This window comes from Labrus bergylta, chromosome 15 (assembly GCF_963930695.1).
Source record: "Labrus bergylta chromosome 15, fLabBer1.1, whole genome shotgun sequence".
NCBI classification, from domain to species: Eukaryota; Metazoa; Chordata; class Actinopteri; order Labriformes; family Labridae; genus Labrus; species Labrus bergylta.
In genome coordinates this window covers 8,321,530-8,337,838 of record NC_089209.1, presented here as the reverse complement: position 1 = coordinate 8,337,838, position 16,309 = coordinate 8,321,530, and the positions used below count along the sequence as shown (strand labels likewise).

Below are 16,309 nucleotides of genomic sequence, written 5' to 3'. Positions count from 1 at the left end.
CATCCATCATCCATCATCCATCATCCATCCATCCATCACCCATCATCCATCATCCATCCATCCATCCATCCATTCATCTGTTGATCCATCCATCTATTTATCTGTTGATCCATTCATCAATCCATCTATCCCTTTCCATAAGTATCAATCAATCAATCCATCCATCCATCCATCCATCCATCTGTTGATCCACCCATCCATCCATCCATGTCATTCAATCTGTCCATCCAACCATCTATCATTAGTCTGTTCATCCAGCTGTACGCTTATCTGTCCACCAATCAGTGCATTCATCTACTAATCCATCTACCATCCACCCAACAAGCCATTAGTCAGTCAATCGATGCATCCATCCATCCTTCCTATAACTCTTCCAGAAGTCTTTTCAGTGAACAGATCATACCAGATACACTACAGACGACCCCTACACTCAGTATACAAACATCCACCATCCTCTCTATCGCAGTGAGGCTGCTCCACTGCAGTCTGAGGTGAAACAGGCATGGCAGGATGAGTGTCATGGCCGCCCCGGTCACGCTGCCTGTCAAACCCATCAGCAAGGAGAAACTGGGGACTAACAGGGCCAGCAGATATGATGTCATCAACAAAGCTCCACGGATCAACAGGGCCAGATGAGACATGCGTCGACCTCCATGTTTAGAGTAGGAAAAGATGACATCATCTGCAAAAAACATTAGAGAAGAGATGTGGAAAGGTTCCACAGGAGATTTATCAGTAGGATTTGTTGACAATGTTACCAACTTCTGTTTATAGGTTGCTCTGTTGTTCATGATAAAATCATTTTGATGAGGAAACAGAAATAACTTATAGACATTACTTATTGCAAGAGTTGGAAATTGTGTTTAAAATAAAAGCTGTAGAAGACATGAAAGCTTTAAATGACATAATTGGGGTTACCTATGCATACTATTCTGTTATTTAATCCTTTTTAAACTTTTAATTTTCAATCTAATTTGCACTCTAAATATCCAATGGGTTTACTTGATACTGTATAATGCTCTCACATGCATTTATTTTACCTATTATAAAGCTCTTTTAGAATCATTTAAACTTAGTGGAACATGTGTACTGCAGCTACATTTGTTCAGTTCTATTATTGAATTTGCTGTCTGCTTTAACCTGTCTGATTCATTTAATCTTGTTCGAATTACAGGGACTTTTTGTAGTGTTAATCAAGGAGTGAAAATATAGAGAGGTTCCTTTGATTAGGTAGCTTTGTTTCACATACAGTATATTTTCTATACAGGCTTTATTGATAATACTTAACCTTTAATAAAATCATAATAAAGGTAATTCATGAGTCTCGGGTGTGGATGCCAGCCTGTTACATAGGTGGTGATTACAAAGAAAATACTGAAACACCTACAGAGATTTTCACCTGGAGGCTGCAAAGATGAGCACAATCTACTCCTGGTGACCTCTGGAGCAATTAAATGTCATGCTCAAGGAAATCTTGGTCGTATGGCAGAGTGAAAATGACCCTGATTAACCTTTTTTTTCTTCAATGCAGCTGGGATTTGAAACCTCCAGTCTGCAGGCCAGTTTCTCCAGGCTTCTGTTCCATCTAGAAATGTGTAATGGAAATGATAGCTTCCCTTAGCCCTGTGCAATCTACATATCAGTCAATATAACTTGTAAATAGTTGATCTACAGTCAGTCTTTATCATTAAACCTTGGATTTATTTCATGGGAACAAATTGACATTTTTTAAATAACTAGCCTGAAGGAACTCTTGCTTTATGTATGAAGACAATACAAGACAAGGTCAGGTGTTTGAATATAAAACAGATCTGTTAGTAACGTTCACCTCCAAGCAGACAGGTTTGCAGTATTTCTGCAGCAGAGTAGAATGGCAGAGGGTACGACAGCAGGGCTTTAGCCAGCAGACACAGGTTGATGAGAGGTCGCAGATCAGAGGGTAGGTTGTCTGTGATGACCTCACTGGTCTGTGTCCCCCAGGTCAGCACGGCCTAATGATGGAAGAAAACAATCAATGATGGCATAATGGAGTGATCAGTCAATCAATCACTCCATTAACTTGTCACATCTTCCATCCCTTCATCGGAGTCAATGCTTTGGCTAGATGTTGGGTTGAGTCAGGCCCTATGTAGAATTCAACAACAATATACAGAGTACATTACTTTTACAGCTACGTAGTTAACTGAGTGTTATTTGACCACATCATGTAAAAAAAACTATAGTATGGTTATTGACATTTTCTGCTGCTTGTCGGCTGGCTGGCGAGCTTCACCGTTGATATAAACTGTCATTGAATTCAAAATGATATTTACTTTCACTAACCAGTACAGAAAACATTGTTTTCATGATGCAGGCAGCACCGTGGGTCCAACCAAGCATGGTGTTAAACTTCCATCTGTTCTCCATACTGCCCTCTAGAGGAGGGAGGAAGATCTGTGAGGTGTATGAGAAGATGATGACGCCCACGGAGACGAGGAAGTCCTCCGGGTCCACAGACAGAGACAGAGAGGTCCATGACCAGCTGCTGGCTCGACTCAGACAGTACAGCATGACCAAAAGGCTGTCACAGGGTCAGAGATGACAGGAGAGAAGTTAGCGGAAGAAATATTTTATGACAGGAATTAAGACACTAAAGGGAATGTATTGACAATCTACTTTGATTTAGTTATCAAAAGTCCACTTCAGAAATCAGTGGGTGACGTCACTGACACTACGTCCATATTTTATACAGTCTATGGCAACACCTGGCATGAGAAATAAATCAAACACACAGTAACCTCGATGTGTAGCAGGTGAGCGCAGACAGCAAACACAGCAGCAGCTAAACAGCGACCACATGACTGAGAATGAGAGCAGATGACAGAGACCGCTTTTCTGTACAGATTTAATATCGGAGGTAAGTGTGTCCACTGATCCTCCAAGATTTCTAAATTGGCCACTCTAAGAACAAACGTAAAGTCACTTCTGTTCAGTCACCTAATCAGTATGTGAGCCAGGGAGCACAGCAGGCTGAAGGTGGAGACTGGTCTTAGATCAGTCAGCATCAGGCAGGGCAGGAGGAAGATCAGAGACACTAGAGAACACACTGATCGAGGAGCCGTAATCCATGAGAGACTGTCGGACATGAGGCTGGTGGAGACGACGAGATACAGCGTGCACGTCATCAACAGTTCAACCACCTGGAGAAATAAACAGGATGCAAAAAGAGAAAACAAAGCTGTCACAGGACCATTTGAAAGCATCAAACTGGTGATGAATTGTAAGTGATCTGCATCTTAAACAGCGCAGGATTAGTCCCTGAAAGATTAGTTTTCTATATGCCAGTATTGTGACATTAGCCTGCTTGCTTTAGACTCTGGAAGACTCTGCCATGCACACAACTGCATTTAAATCACACCAGACAAACATCAAATGACCCAGAGAGCATGCAGGTAGACAGGCAGGTAATCATCTATTGATTGCTGTCTGGATGTGAAGAGAATTTCATCAAATATAACAGAGTGCCTCCCAAACAAATTGCCAACCTCACCTTTAACTCCACTATTAAGTTTCCAATCAAGATTCTTTCTACTCTACTCTTTGCAAGAAACAGGGAGGTTAGTTTCAATAGTTTCAAAGAAAAGTTTCAAGACTTCAAGATGTGCAGACAAATATTTTCAGAGAAGAATCCTGTCTTTGTTGGTTTTTATACCTGAGATTACATTAAAGAAGTGGACATAAATTCTTAAAAAGATAGGAGGTTTTTTTGTGGAGTTGTATGAGGCACTTTTCTATATTAATTGTATGAGCTATAGGAGATGGCAGTCAGCATGGCCCCTTTATTGAGACTAAATGTAGTCTTTCTTTAAATTGGCTTAATTACATGATACAAGTGGCCCTGTTTGCAGCAGTGTATAGCCTAGCATCTGTGCCAACTCTGGCTGGTTTATCAGTAAAGGGCCCATGCTGACATGAGTCTCATATTTCTACTGACTAACACTTTTGCAACCTCGCCACAAAACAGAGAACTATCCATTTAAAGTGAAGCCAAATTTGAAGTCCCATAATCTTAAATGCTTTTAAAGCCAACACAGGGCAACTCCTCTGGTCCACTCAAAAAGAAGTCAGAATATGGAGTAGGAAAATAAATATTTTTCTTACTTTTATCACATCAGAACATATCTTATTAATCAGTTTATAATCTCAATCGCAAATTTCAAGTCTTCTTCAATACAGAATTATGTTTATTTTGTGAATTATCATCCCATTTAGGCTAAATTTACCGTATTTGGTGTGGTGTAATTCACAGATTGGCTACTCTGTGATTGACAAGTCAGTATGACAGCAACCTATCACTCAATTTAGAGTTAGAGTTATTATTATTCTGGATCCAAATAGGTGGCGATATAGTGTCCAACTTTCAATGATTGGTATTCATGTTTGTGTTACCTGAGCTACATTAACCATCCATCCCCAGAGTCCAGGCCAGTTGGAACACAGTCCTTTACAGCAGGCCTCCACTATGTCCTGGTAGCTGTGTCGGACTCGGACTTTTGACCCGGAGCCAGATCCTCCACTGAAAGATACAAACATCTTCTTACTGTGATAGATGTGTCTCGAGCATACAAGGAAAATATATTTTAAAAAAAGTAAGCTAAGCAAACTCCCCATCCCTCCAAAACTGTAAGCTGTGTTAAAGCTTGTATTATAATGTTTCAAGTCTTCTCAAGGTGTTTTTTCCCCCACAAATGGCAAAGAATATTCAAAATGAACCCAGCTCAATTGAACTAAATTAAATCTGAATTAAATTGGACTGCACCCTGCAAAAAACGAAGGAAAAGTTTAACCACAGTTTTACCAAACAACATATTAACACTCCTTTTAGCCGTGGTAATACTTTATAGTAGTGCACTGCGATAGACAAACATGTTTATTTTGGACCAAAAACCCCTTCTTCTCTGTATTCATGTCATACATCAAATGTGTTAAGATTCATAGGAGGAGTCTGAAAAGAGAATGGGGAACAAATATGAGTCAGAAATAATAATGGCATTGTTGAAAATTCATAGAGGACAGCATCAACTTCAGATTTAATCAACAACAACTGCAAAAAAAAAACCCATCTGTCAGCTCATTGACAGGTGCTCTGTGGGAAGTAGTGATGAGAAATGCGACAGCAATGCTAAAACAAAGTTAAGAGGAGAAGTTACCTATTTAGATGCTTTAGACTTATTTATAAAATCAATGGGACATATTGGAACCCCTACCTTTGTTCCTCTTCATACAGACAGGACACTAGAATCCTCCCCGTGTGGTTGCAGACCCAGGCCGACAGAACCAGCACAAAGAGACCCATGTACCCGGACCGGACCAGAGCAAAGGGTAAACCCAACACAAAGATACCCTGAGAGACAGGAAGAGCATGGAGTGGTAAATTCAAGACAAACGATAGGATACAATTTGAAAGGAAACAGTACGTTATGAGAATACCTGACACGATACAACGTGACATGACATGACACAACATACAGTACAATAGGACACAATACAGACCATACAATACGATACAATATGATACAATACAATACAATACAATACAATACTATACGATATAACATGACCCAACACAACATGACAAGACATACAATAGGATACAAAATAAAACGATACACTTTATTATCCTGTTGGGTACATTTATGTTGGACAAATTTACCTAAGTTAAAAATGTAATCAAAGTCACAATTGTATAATTTTAATTTAACCAAATTATAAAAACAAAGTAGGCAGAGGAATTGGTCAAAATGTTTTTAAAATTTGAGAAATATGAATCAAATACTACCTTTATTGCAATTTCTGGGGGGTAAATTAGTTCCGGTAAATTAAGAGTCTTATAAATTCAACCTCTAAATAAAATCCTTACATTCTGCATGATGCTCGTTTAGCACACTTAACTTCTCTTCATAAGAGATAATCCCTGAAAAGCACTTAATCATGAAAAGTCTAAATCTTATGTGGGAAAAGAACATGGGAGGACTGCTGAAGAGGAAATGAGGAGGAAAGAGAATAAAGGAGCGCTCATGGTTGGAAGATGAGGAGGCGCGAGGAGAGCTTTGGCCTGATGCCTGGAGAGTTTGAGGATGCAGGAGACCAGCAGAGGCAGAAGGAGGCAGAGAGCCGAGCTTTGGCCCTTCACCAAGGGAGAACTGAGGCGACTGCCAGAGGGAGGAGGAGAGGAGGAGAGGTGGAAGAAGGCAAGAAAAGAGGAAGACGGCTGAGGAGCAGGAGAAGGAGAAGTGCGGAGAGAGAGCAGGAGGTTGAAGGAGGAAGAGGACGATGATGAGGCGAGATCAGAGGAGACATGGAGCTGCTTTGATGGAGCTGCTGTGTTAGGGATGTAGAAACACGGATACACAGTTATAGGAGCACATATTGTGGATGCATAAACAGACACATTCTCTCGCTTTCAAGTCGTTATTTTGTAACTGGTGTCTGTCAGGCATATGCTGATAAAGCTTTGATGTTGAAATGGAGCTGCTGGCGATGAAAGCAGTTTGAGAGGAATCTGAGGCTCCAGTATCTGATTCCATCTCCCGTCTCAGTCTTTTTTTCTGTGGGGTTTTTGCCGGCTAATTCCTGAAGCAATCACAAACAGGTAGAATAAAGGAAGGGGAAAAAAATCCCTGATGATTCCTTCCAGCTCTATCCTGCCATAATCTGACACTTCGATAATCTGTTCATTCAGGGAATGTTGACCCGCAGCATATATGCCCTTTTTTTCATACTCGATATAAGCCAGGAGGCAACGCTGGTATTTCAGTGACATATGCTGAGAAAATGTTACACTCTCACCGCTTCTGTCTGGACTTTCCAGGTGTAAGATTTCAACCGCTGTCCTGCAGGTCATGCACAATATCTTAATGCAAGCACATGCCCTGGGCACAAACAGTAATGGAGAAATGTCTCCCCACACCACGAGGGAATACAAGTGGAACAAGAAACAGAAAGGTTGACATTTAAGTGAGTGGAAGAGACACTTTTTGAAACCATAACAAAAGCTGGACCTCTAATTCATGTTGTCTTTTATTTAAGTGGGAAAAAAAATCTAAAATTGTGGGTTCAGTTTGTGCCTTTTGACTCTATATTTTATGCAGCACAAATGATTTTCATACATAACTAAAACATTCATGTTAGAGATTAGAAATCGTCAGAAAAAGATTGTTTATCATTACAATGAAAGGTTCAGAGTGAAGCAGACATCGACGATAGAACACTGTTAATTGATAGGTTAGTTAATCACCCAAAAACAAACTGGGCAATGTTCTGATAAATGGACTCATAAATGCTGTCGGATCCATCCTTGAATGGCAGACTTGTTTGCTTTTGTTTGTCATCTTTTATGGCTTATTTCTTTATTGGTACAAACTGTAAGAGGGTGATGTTTTTTCATTTTAAGATCTTTTTTGGGGGCTTTTTATACCGTAGAGTGACAATGCAGTTCATAGAGTCGGAATTGAGAGAGAGAGAGAGAGAGAGAGAGAGAGAGAGAGAGAGAGAGAGAGAGAGAGAGAGAGAGCGGGGAAAGACATGCAGCAAAGGAGCCGCGGGTTGGACTCAAATCCTGCTTTGAGGACTGTAGCCTCTGTACATGGGGCGTGCTAACTAACCACTTTTCCACCAGGGATTTTCTTTAACACATCTGTTTTCATTATATAGGATAAGACTAATGCATACACATTTGCATAAAAGGGTCGTGATTGAGTTGACTGACAGGCGAGTGCATTGTAGCTGTTTGCTAAGAGGCTACAGGCCCGCCTCAACTCCTCCTATTTGCCTTTTAGTAGTCCGACCAAAAGTTTGGTGAAGATAGCATTTCCAATTTTGCAACCAGCATTGAATGGCTCCAGAAAGCCTTTTCACAAACCAATGGTCGACATCACTGAGACTGCGCCCAAATGTTATACTGTCTATAATATATGACTTCTTTGGAATGAGAATGGGCTAACCTGTCAAACTCCAATTTGGTATGCACTCTTCCTGTGAAAAAGGATCATCGTTGTACTAAGGCTTCGATGACCCTGATGTCATCGCAGTGACATCATCAGGGAACCCTCTGGGGACATTTCTAACGAAGATGATAATAGCAATTACAAAGATGGGAATAAAGATGATGATAGTCATGGAAATGAAAAAAAATCTAGAACATTTCTGGTGTGAGATGAAACTCAAGCCGCTCTGACCTGCAGCTTTTATTCAGCCTCCCTTTTCTCTGCAGGGTCTTGGGATGTATTTGGCAGCATGATGAACCAAATAACTTCTAACAGCAATCTTTCCCATACAAAATGGGAACGGTCTTCATTTCCCTACGGCTAGAGATTGGATTTAAAAAACCCAATTTAGAACTTGGATCTTGAATTTTCATCTCAGTTTAAGATAAAATGTCACTCTAAAAAAACAGCTTATTATAGCCAGATATCTAACATCCGTTTTTCTCAGGAACAAAAGCTCCACATCTCTAATCTGTGGTGAAGATAAACAAAGTGAAGCTGCCTCATTACCAGCCAGGTTTGAATTAAAAACTGAGTTTCATCATATTCCCAAGTCGAGACACTTGAGAGCTGGAGCTCTTTTTTTTGTATTTTTGGCAGCTTACTTGGTCTCTAATAAAAACTGTATTAGGCTGGCAGACAGTCAGTTATTTTGGCATCAATAAACAACCACCGGAAAATACATATTTTCTTTTTCAGCCTTGATAGGAGATATCACTGATGTTCTTTTGTTCATTAGCGGGACATCTGTTATTGCCCCGTTACTAATGGCTCTGTCATCATTGCACTGACTGGTGTTCATGTATCTGATTATCAGTCTGCATCCTTTATCTTTTCTTTGCGTTATCCATTTCTGCGGGAGATTTACACTACAAGGTGAGCCATAACCTTGAAAAAAACCTCTGTTTAGTCACCATGAAGTCACTATAACTTAACCTTTCCGTAACCTCAAATTCAGGGATTAATGAGCAATCCATTTGGTGAAGGTTGCTGATTACAGTGCTGCAGGTAATGAATAACCTACAAAAAATGTACCAACTAAGAGCGCCAGAAATACTATTGTAGCAGAGTAAAGAAATGCATGCTGCAGAAAAAACTATATATACATAGTGCTCTTTGGGGACAGCTAATTCAAAAATAGCTGAAGTATTGAGACATAAAAACTGTTTATGTGATAAGGGAATTTCAATCAGTTGTATGGAATATATTGAAGTCCAAGTTTTCATCAGAGACAGTCTCTGGCACACATACTTGGTCTCCAATGACACTTGAAAAAATAAAAATCTGGCACCCAAATAGATAGACTAGCATCAATAAACAAAGAACACAAAACACTTGCTTATCCATTAAATATCATGTGCTATGTGTCATGTGCATAAGTATATATTTTATGCACTGAAAACAGTGCTAATGTGGATTAAAACCCCTGTGTGTTTGCAGACATCTCATTCAAAATCATTTGATGTGACTCCCACAGGAACGTGTTTGCATGCATGTGTCTTCATATAGGCTCCGTGCGTGTGTTCATGCATCCACCGTAATAATGCCCTAATGACATAATGTTCTCCACGGACCCAATGATGCCGTTCAATTACACTACAGTGAAAGAACACATTTACATATGTGCAGTAGTTGAATACAGCCTTGCGTTTACAGCATAATAAGATATTAGCATTAGCGCCACAAGAACACACTGTGACTGGGAGTTTTTCTTTTCATATAAAACAAATTGGATTCACACTTTATTGGATTATGAGGACTGGGAGTGCCTGACAAACTGCCTGCACAGCCATAGAGCATTGTTTAGAATTATTAGAAGACAATGGGAGCACATTAAAATGTCTGCAAGGTGTAGTGCTTTTGGAATGAAGCTTGGGGCATAAACTGTTGGTATTCACTTTGTGCATTTTCTTCTCTAATAGGAAAACAGAGAAATAATGTTCTGGTAAAAAAAAAGAGGAGGGATACAGTGCTGGAAATAAACAACAGAAATGATTATTCAAAGTTTGCAGCTGCTCTCAGGGCACTCTGGTCTCGGGTATGTCTTGGTCTCAGACTACAACACTACTAAAGTGTATAAAGTATTTGGTCTCTGACAGGTTTTCTTCTATCGTTGCCCATACTTGTGCTTTCACCTGTTTTGTTTGGCCTTGTGACTTGTCATGTTTAAGTCCATGCACTCCAGAAATGGACAACCATAAGCCTTTTGTGTTTTTGATTTTTAATTACATCTTGATGATGCTTTTTGGTCCGTTTTCTTTGTGTCTCATACCAAACATGATGCTAACAGCAGATCAAAAGTGGGCGTGTTTGTCTAGTGTTATTAATAAGTCAGCAGCCATGTCTACCAAGACAGGCAGAACATTACTGCACCGTCGTCTTCATTGTAACAATCATAAACACCAGCTAAATTGTAAACAGTAGCACATTGATAAGCATATAGGTGCCAAATTCTGTAAGATCTAGGACAACATTTAATTCTTCAAAGAAGCTATAAAATCAGAAGGTAAAATCATAAAGATAAAGATAAACTTTATTGATCCCCCGTAGGGGAAATTTGTGCATTACAGCAGCTACAGAAAACAGGGGACAGGAATATAATTATTAAAAAATAAAAATAGAAGTTAAAATCAAATCAAACATATTTACATTCAGTTAAATAAAAAAATACAATAATGTAAAATTACACAGTAACTACACAGGAAAGGGTTTTGTTCTTAAAAAAAACACACACACAGTGTGTAGCATGAGGTGGTGATGCTGTTAAACAGTCTGATTAAACAGTCTGATGAACGACCTGCGGTAGCGCTCAGTCTTGCAGGGTGGGTGTCTGAGTCTGCTGCTGAAGGAGCTGCTCAGGGCCCCCACAGTGTCATGCAGGGGGTGAGAGGGGTTGTCCATGATGGATGTCAGCTTACATGTAAGGCATGTTTTGTATTTGATAATACTTGAAGCTAATGTGACGACTTTTTTTTTTTATCAGGATGTCATCTTTATGATCCTCCTAAACAAAAAGAGACCATGAGTAAGGAAATGAATTATTATATAATTATTTCTCTACAGCTATTTTTAAGCCCTGTCAACACTACCGCTGAGTACTGTAGGAGTCAGACGAGGTAAAACAGCCTTTTTTTCTACATTGTTCACAACAAAGTTTCTGAGAAACTGGTTGACTGTTATGAGGAAGCAAGATTGGAATTTTCTCAGAAAGACCTACGCACACCTGTACGTCCACAAAGGGATAAAAGGCATCGATTGGTCAACAGCGACACCAAAATGATGTTCTTTGGGCACATCAGGAGCTATTAGGGCATGTGATTTGCAATGGAAATGGGATCACAAAAGGGATCCCCTAAGTGAAACAACACAGTAGCCTTTAAAGTAGAGAATTGCTGTATAGTTCAACGGGGTCAACGGGGTCAACGGGGTCAACGAGATTAAACATTAAAAAGCCTTTGTGTTGATCCTTTGATATAAAACAGTTACATTTTTAGCATTGATTAGTGCTAATCTGTCATGCATCACTCAGTACTCTTCGATTGCACTTTGGATGTGATGCTTGTGTGAGTGTGTGTGTGTGTGTGTGTGTGTGTGTGTGTGTGTGGTTTGTTTTTGTGTTGCGCTGTCATTCATGTGAGCTGTGTGCACACTGATGCTTTTTACACAACTGAAGTTCCTAACGAATAAATGAAGTTATTTGAATTTGAAAATCACAAAATCTGTTATATTCTAATGTCTTGTTTCTATTTTCTTTTACCTGGAAACATTTTCAGGACATGCGTGTTCAGCTATACAGTAAAAAAAAACAAAAAACAGTACCTGTATAGCATTTGTGACGTTCCAGCCGGCCTCCCAGGCAGTGATGGTGGGGGCAGGTTTCAGATAAGAGGTGAGAGTACTGGAGCTCTGCACTGGATTAGACAAACTCATCCTTGGTCTCTCTTCTTCAAGGCTGGTACAGCACTGATTAGTCCCCTGCGCAGTTTCCTCACTCGCCTTCTCCTCTGAATCTTCAGAAAGCACCTTTGCCTTCCTGTAGAATCCCCTCTTGTCACCCTGGTTCTGGGTGAAACCCTGGGTCTCCTCTCTGTTGCTTGCAATCTCTTCATCTTGGGACCTTTTTCTTTTGCCATAACTACTGTTGCTTTTATACTTAACAGAGTCTGCAGAGGAAACAGCTGAAGTCACAGTGATGGTTCTGGGTCCAGAGGCGATCACAGTCGCTCTGGTTTCTTTAAAAGCTGGACTCTCCTGCTGTACGGTTCTGGAGGATGCGCTAAAGTGAGGATCTGATCGCTCCCTCATAGGAGGATTGTCTTGCTCAATAAGAGACGAGCGGTTTGGTTTTAATGATGATCTGGTCCTTCGGGTATCATCGAGGATTGTATTACTTTGGTTAATTATGTCAAGAGGCCTGCTGCTGTCCTCACTGTAGGTTCTGTTCAACTCATCACAGTGGGTCAGAATCAGCATCTCTTCATCCTGGTGGAAGAACCTGTGGATCAAAAATAATTGACTTCATTTTAAGCCAATAGTTTCTACCCTAATCCAGTATGTGAAACAACATTTTATTACACCAATAGGATGAAAACTAAGACGATTTAGACGGTTAAAATTAATGCAATTTCTTAATGATATTGCTTATCTTTCATATGTAATATGACATAATGACTGAGGCACTTTAAGGTACTTTCACTTCTTAGAGATCCATTGTTGAAATATAGTGGAGTTTAATTGGAAAACAACAATTATGATTTATTTGAAAAACATTTATTTTGTGATAAAAATAATGATTAAATCACATTTGAATGAATGTCTCTGTTTTTTTTTATCAGTAGTACAAGACATCAATAAATGAATATATCCAATGATGTGACTCACCTTGTTGTCCACTCCAGCTGTAGCCTTGACACCGCCCATCCCCACAGAGATCCAGCAGCACTCCAGGCCTGTCCAGTGCTCCGATCCCAGAGAGGAGAGCCCATCTTCAGCTTCGCTGTCCGCGCAGTCAGCCTCTATGCCTCCGGAGGTCTGAGGGTCTCCGGGAGCTTGACTTTGCTGACACTGGACATATGAACGAATGGATACACGGATTCTCCTCGGAACACACTCACAACGTCTGCATATAATGTATAAACTCTACAGCCATACACAAAAGTTACACAACACACTCCCACAAAGGTAAGACGTGATTGACAAGTCAGTGGGCTGTAACATTATAATAAACCAGTGTTTTCAACAGTGAAGTAAACAGTATAGTCAGGCAAACACTAGAAGTTTTTTTTTTTAAGTTTGGATGACTATAAGTCTATATTTAGCCACCTTTTATCACTGCATATTGGATACTGCAGTAGAAATATTAGGTTTTACATTTCACTTTTATGAACGTTTTATTGGAAGCTTCAAACACTTGTGTATGTAACAAAACACAACAAACCTCGTCTTTATTTTTATTTTTTTACAGTGTTTCCTGCAATTTCATGTGTCTGTGGGTCGATTTTGCACTCCTTTTACAAAGAGGTCAAACCCTGCTGCTTCAGTTTTGCCCCAGACTGTGGTGAGTTGTGCAGGGCAGCAGGAGGAGCCATATAACAAATGTGTAACTCAACAGGATCAAAACCTCTGTCTTCATTTCTGAACTACTTTCTAGGCACCATATAGTCCCCCCCCCCCCACACACACACACACACTAAATGCATTGGTTGTAGTAACCTAAGCTGTTCTGTTGCAACATTCAAGTGTTTTGTTGTTTTTGAAGTTTTTATTTTTCAAACCTGCTCTTGTTCTGCTGAAAACAATCTAGATGTGTTTAAGTACCTGCTTCACCCACACATTTATATTTTCTTATATTTACTCATCATGATGTCATTACCAAAACTCAAGGTTGCTTCTTTATGCCCAAAGATGTAAAGAAAAAAAATAGCAATTGATAAGATAAGATAAGATTAATTGCAAAGTCATTTAAAGCAACAAAGTATAAACTCAAACACAGCCAATGCGTTCTACAGTAGTTTTTTTTTATACTATAGTATTCAATATGATTATATGGTTCTTTCGATTTGTATTTCAGAACATTTTAGAGTTGAACTTTATATTCAAGTCTAGAAATATAGCCTAGTAGGGTTTTAGTAAAATTATCAAATTAGGTCAGAAAATATGAAGTAAACAGTTTCTTAGCGTGTCATTAATAAAACACACCAAAAAAAAGAAAGCTAAGTGATAAAATATTAAATTGTCATGGTTACCAATGGTTACATTTACCATTTATACTGGTTCTAATGAAACAAATCTATCTATCTATCTATCTATCTATCTATACCGGTTTCTATGCTACAATAGAGCCTATTGTAGCATAGAAACCGTTTTTCTTCCATGTGTTTTTCATTAAATTCTCCCTCCCTCTGTCCCAACTTTAAACCTGGAGAGAAGGAGGAGAGAACAGAGAGAGGGAGAGAGGGAGAGAAAGAGAGAAAGAGGAGGAGGCTTGCGAGAGAGAGAGTAGAGGGAGGGAGTTTAGGTCAACTTCTGTGAAACTTTTACTATCACTCATTCAACTCAGTAGAGCGAGAGAGAACCGCGCACGAGGACAGCGCGCTGATTCCACGGCGCGCGCGGTTCGATATCAAACTACGGAGGAACGAAAATGACGCGACTCCTGCTTCTGACCGCGTTGCTATGGCAATGCTGCCAGGCCCAGCAGAGAGGTGAGTAGTGAAGACTTTTCGATCGATGCTCATTTATTTAACACGACACTACGGGAGTCATTTACGGCAGCAAACAGCGCGTGGTCTCGTTCACTCACAGCGTTAATGAGCTGATCAGTCAGCCACTAACTCAACATTTGCGTTGTTAACGAAACGTCGTCGCATCTGCGTGGTGAGCCGAAAAGTTTCCTCAGTCATGGCACAGTAGCTGAAAATACATTTAAACCGTTCTTAGGGTTTCATTTTGTTTCATTATAATTATTTAAAGTGGGGAAATTTAGAAGTTTAAAAAAAAAAAAAAAAAAAAAAAAAAAAGTTGTATGACAGTATTAATTGTAACCTGCACATGTGAGGTGAAGTGACAAGGGAGAAATGCTTGCTAGATAGTTTGGAGATAGTTCTGTCTTTTTTTCATACATTTAAATCAACAGGGGAGATTAAGTTGAAGATCTTGCTTGAATGTGTTGTTATTCTCAGACTTAAATCAAGTTACAAGGTTGAAATTCAACATGAGATGCAGAGATAGTTGAACTGTATGGTCAACACAGGAAGAAGTCTTCCTGATGACACATTTGCAGTTAATGCCAAGCCCCCCAGAAAGTGACAATTTGAATATATATATATATATATATTTTGAATATACCCATTTTACATGGTGGCAAAAGCTGGCATTGTAGCATCACATGATGCCATTGGGCCGTCTCACCGTAGACAGTTTCTTGTGTGGCACATTGATGTTAAATTTCTAAAAGCAATCAAGCGCTACAATTCTACAATTCACTTAGCAGACGCTTTTATCCAAAACGACGTACATCAGAGAGTAAGTACAACACAAGCAAGGATCTAGAAAAAAAGGGAACAATGTCAGTAAGAGCAAACGATAAGCTTTGAGTCTGATTGGACACACAGGTGCTGACAGGAAGTGACCAGAGGCAAAGCACAACACTGACGGCAGTTCTTGAGAGCTCTAATCAGTATAGAAACCATCTTATAAGTCGTCGTTATCAAACAAAAACCATCGTCACAACCATCATCATCATCATCAATGATATCGAGACCACAAACAAACAAAAGTTTGTTCACAAGCAGAGATATGTCTGGATATCAGTACAGCTAAGAGAGAAAACATTTAGATGAGATCAAATTGAGTCATGACATGCACTAAAAGTAATCACTGCTCCATTACATTGTGTATTTGTGAGGTTGTGAAAGATTAATTACATGATCTGTATTGTGTGCTTGGTCTGTGTCAACAATAAGAAATGAGCAGCCATGCCCTCAGCATGGATGGAGATTGACAGCTGGGACCAAATCAATGTAAGAGTGGCACACAATAAGAGTCAAAATATTCATGCCACTTAGTATGAGTCAAATTGTTCCACTTAATCCCGGGAAAGTTGTAGAATTGGAACATTTTTAGAAGATGAAAATAAGCACTTCATATGCATGAAGCTGTTTGAATATATAAGTGTGTGAAGGGTTTGTTTGCACTTGAAATATGTGAAAAATCGTGTCCCTTCTGTGCTTTTTTTTTCTATTTATCCCCTTCAAAACATCTCCAGCAACTGTTTAACCCAGGAG

The 16,309-nt window shown here is 39.5% G+C and overlaps 2 protein-coding genes across 8 annotated transcripts in view; one reads left to right on the top strand and one right to left on the bottom strand.

Annotated features, from left to right (window-relative positions):
* Positions 1-218: 218 nt before the first annotated feature.
* On the bottom strand, positions 219-14,288 carry LOC114918364 (vesicular inhibitory amino acid transporter-like). Its single transcript, XM_065964110.1, has 9 exons — positions 14,280-14,288; positions 12,906-13,088; positions 11,844-12,506; positions 5,247-5,383; positions 4,429-4,555; positions 2,977-3,179; positions 2,323-2,560; positions 1,829-1,991; positions 219-682 (listed from the first exon to the last, which is right to left on the bottom strand). Exons 1-9 carry the CDS (start codon positions 14,286-14,288, stop codon positions 363-365), a joined length of 2,043 nt encoding a protein of 680 aa, XP_065820182.1. The 3' UTR covers positions 219-362.
* Positions 14,289-14,580: 292 nt separating this feature from the next.
* lama2 (laminin, alpha 2) overlaps positions 14,581-16,309 on the top strand; it is a 207,461-nt gene continuing 205,732 nt past the window's right edge. For 5 of the 7 annotated variants that reach the window (XM_065964198.1, XM_065964197.1, XM_065964196.1 and 2 more), the window contains exon 1: positions 14,582-14,728. In XM_065964198.1, the coding sequence (XP_065820270.1) occupies positions 14,668-14,728 (61 nt within the window). In that variant the 5' untranslated portion in view covers positions 14,582-14,667. Of the gene's footprint in view, positions 14,729-16,309 lie in introns of all 7 variants that reach the window. The other 2 variants (XM_065964195.1, XM_065964199.1) reach the window with 2 other exon arrangements.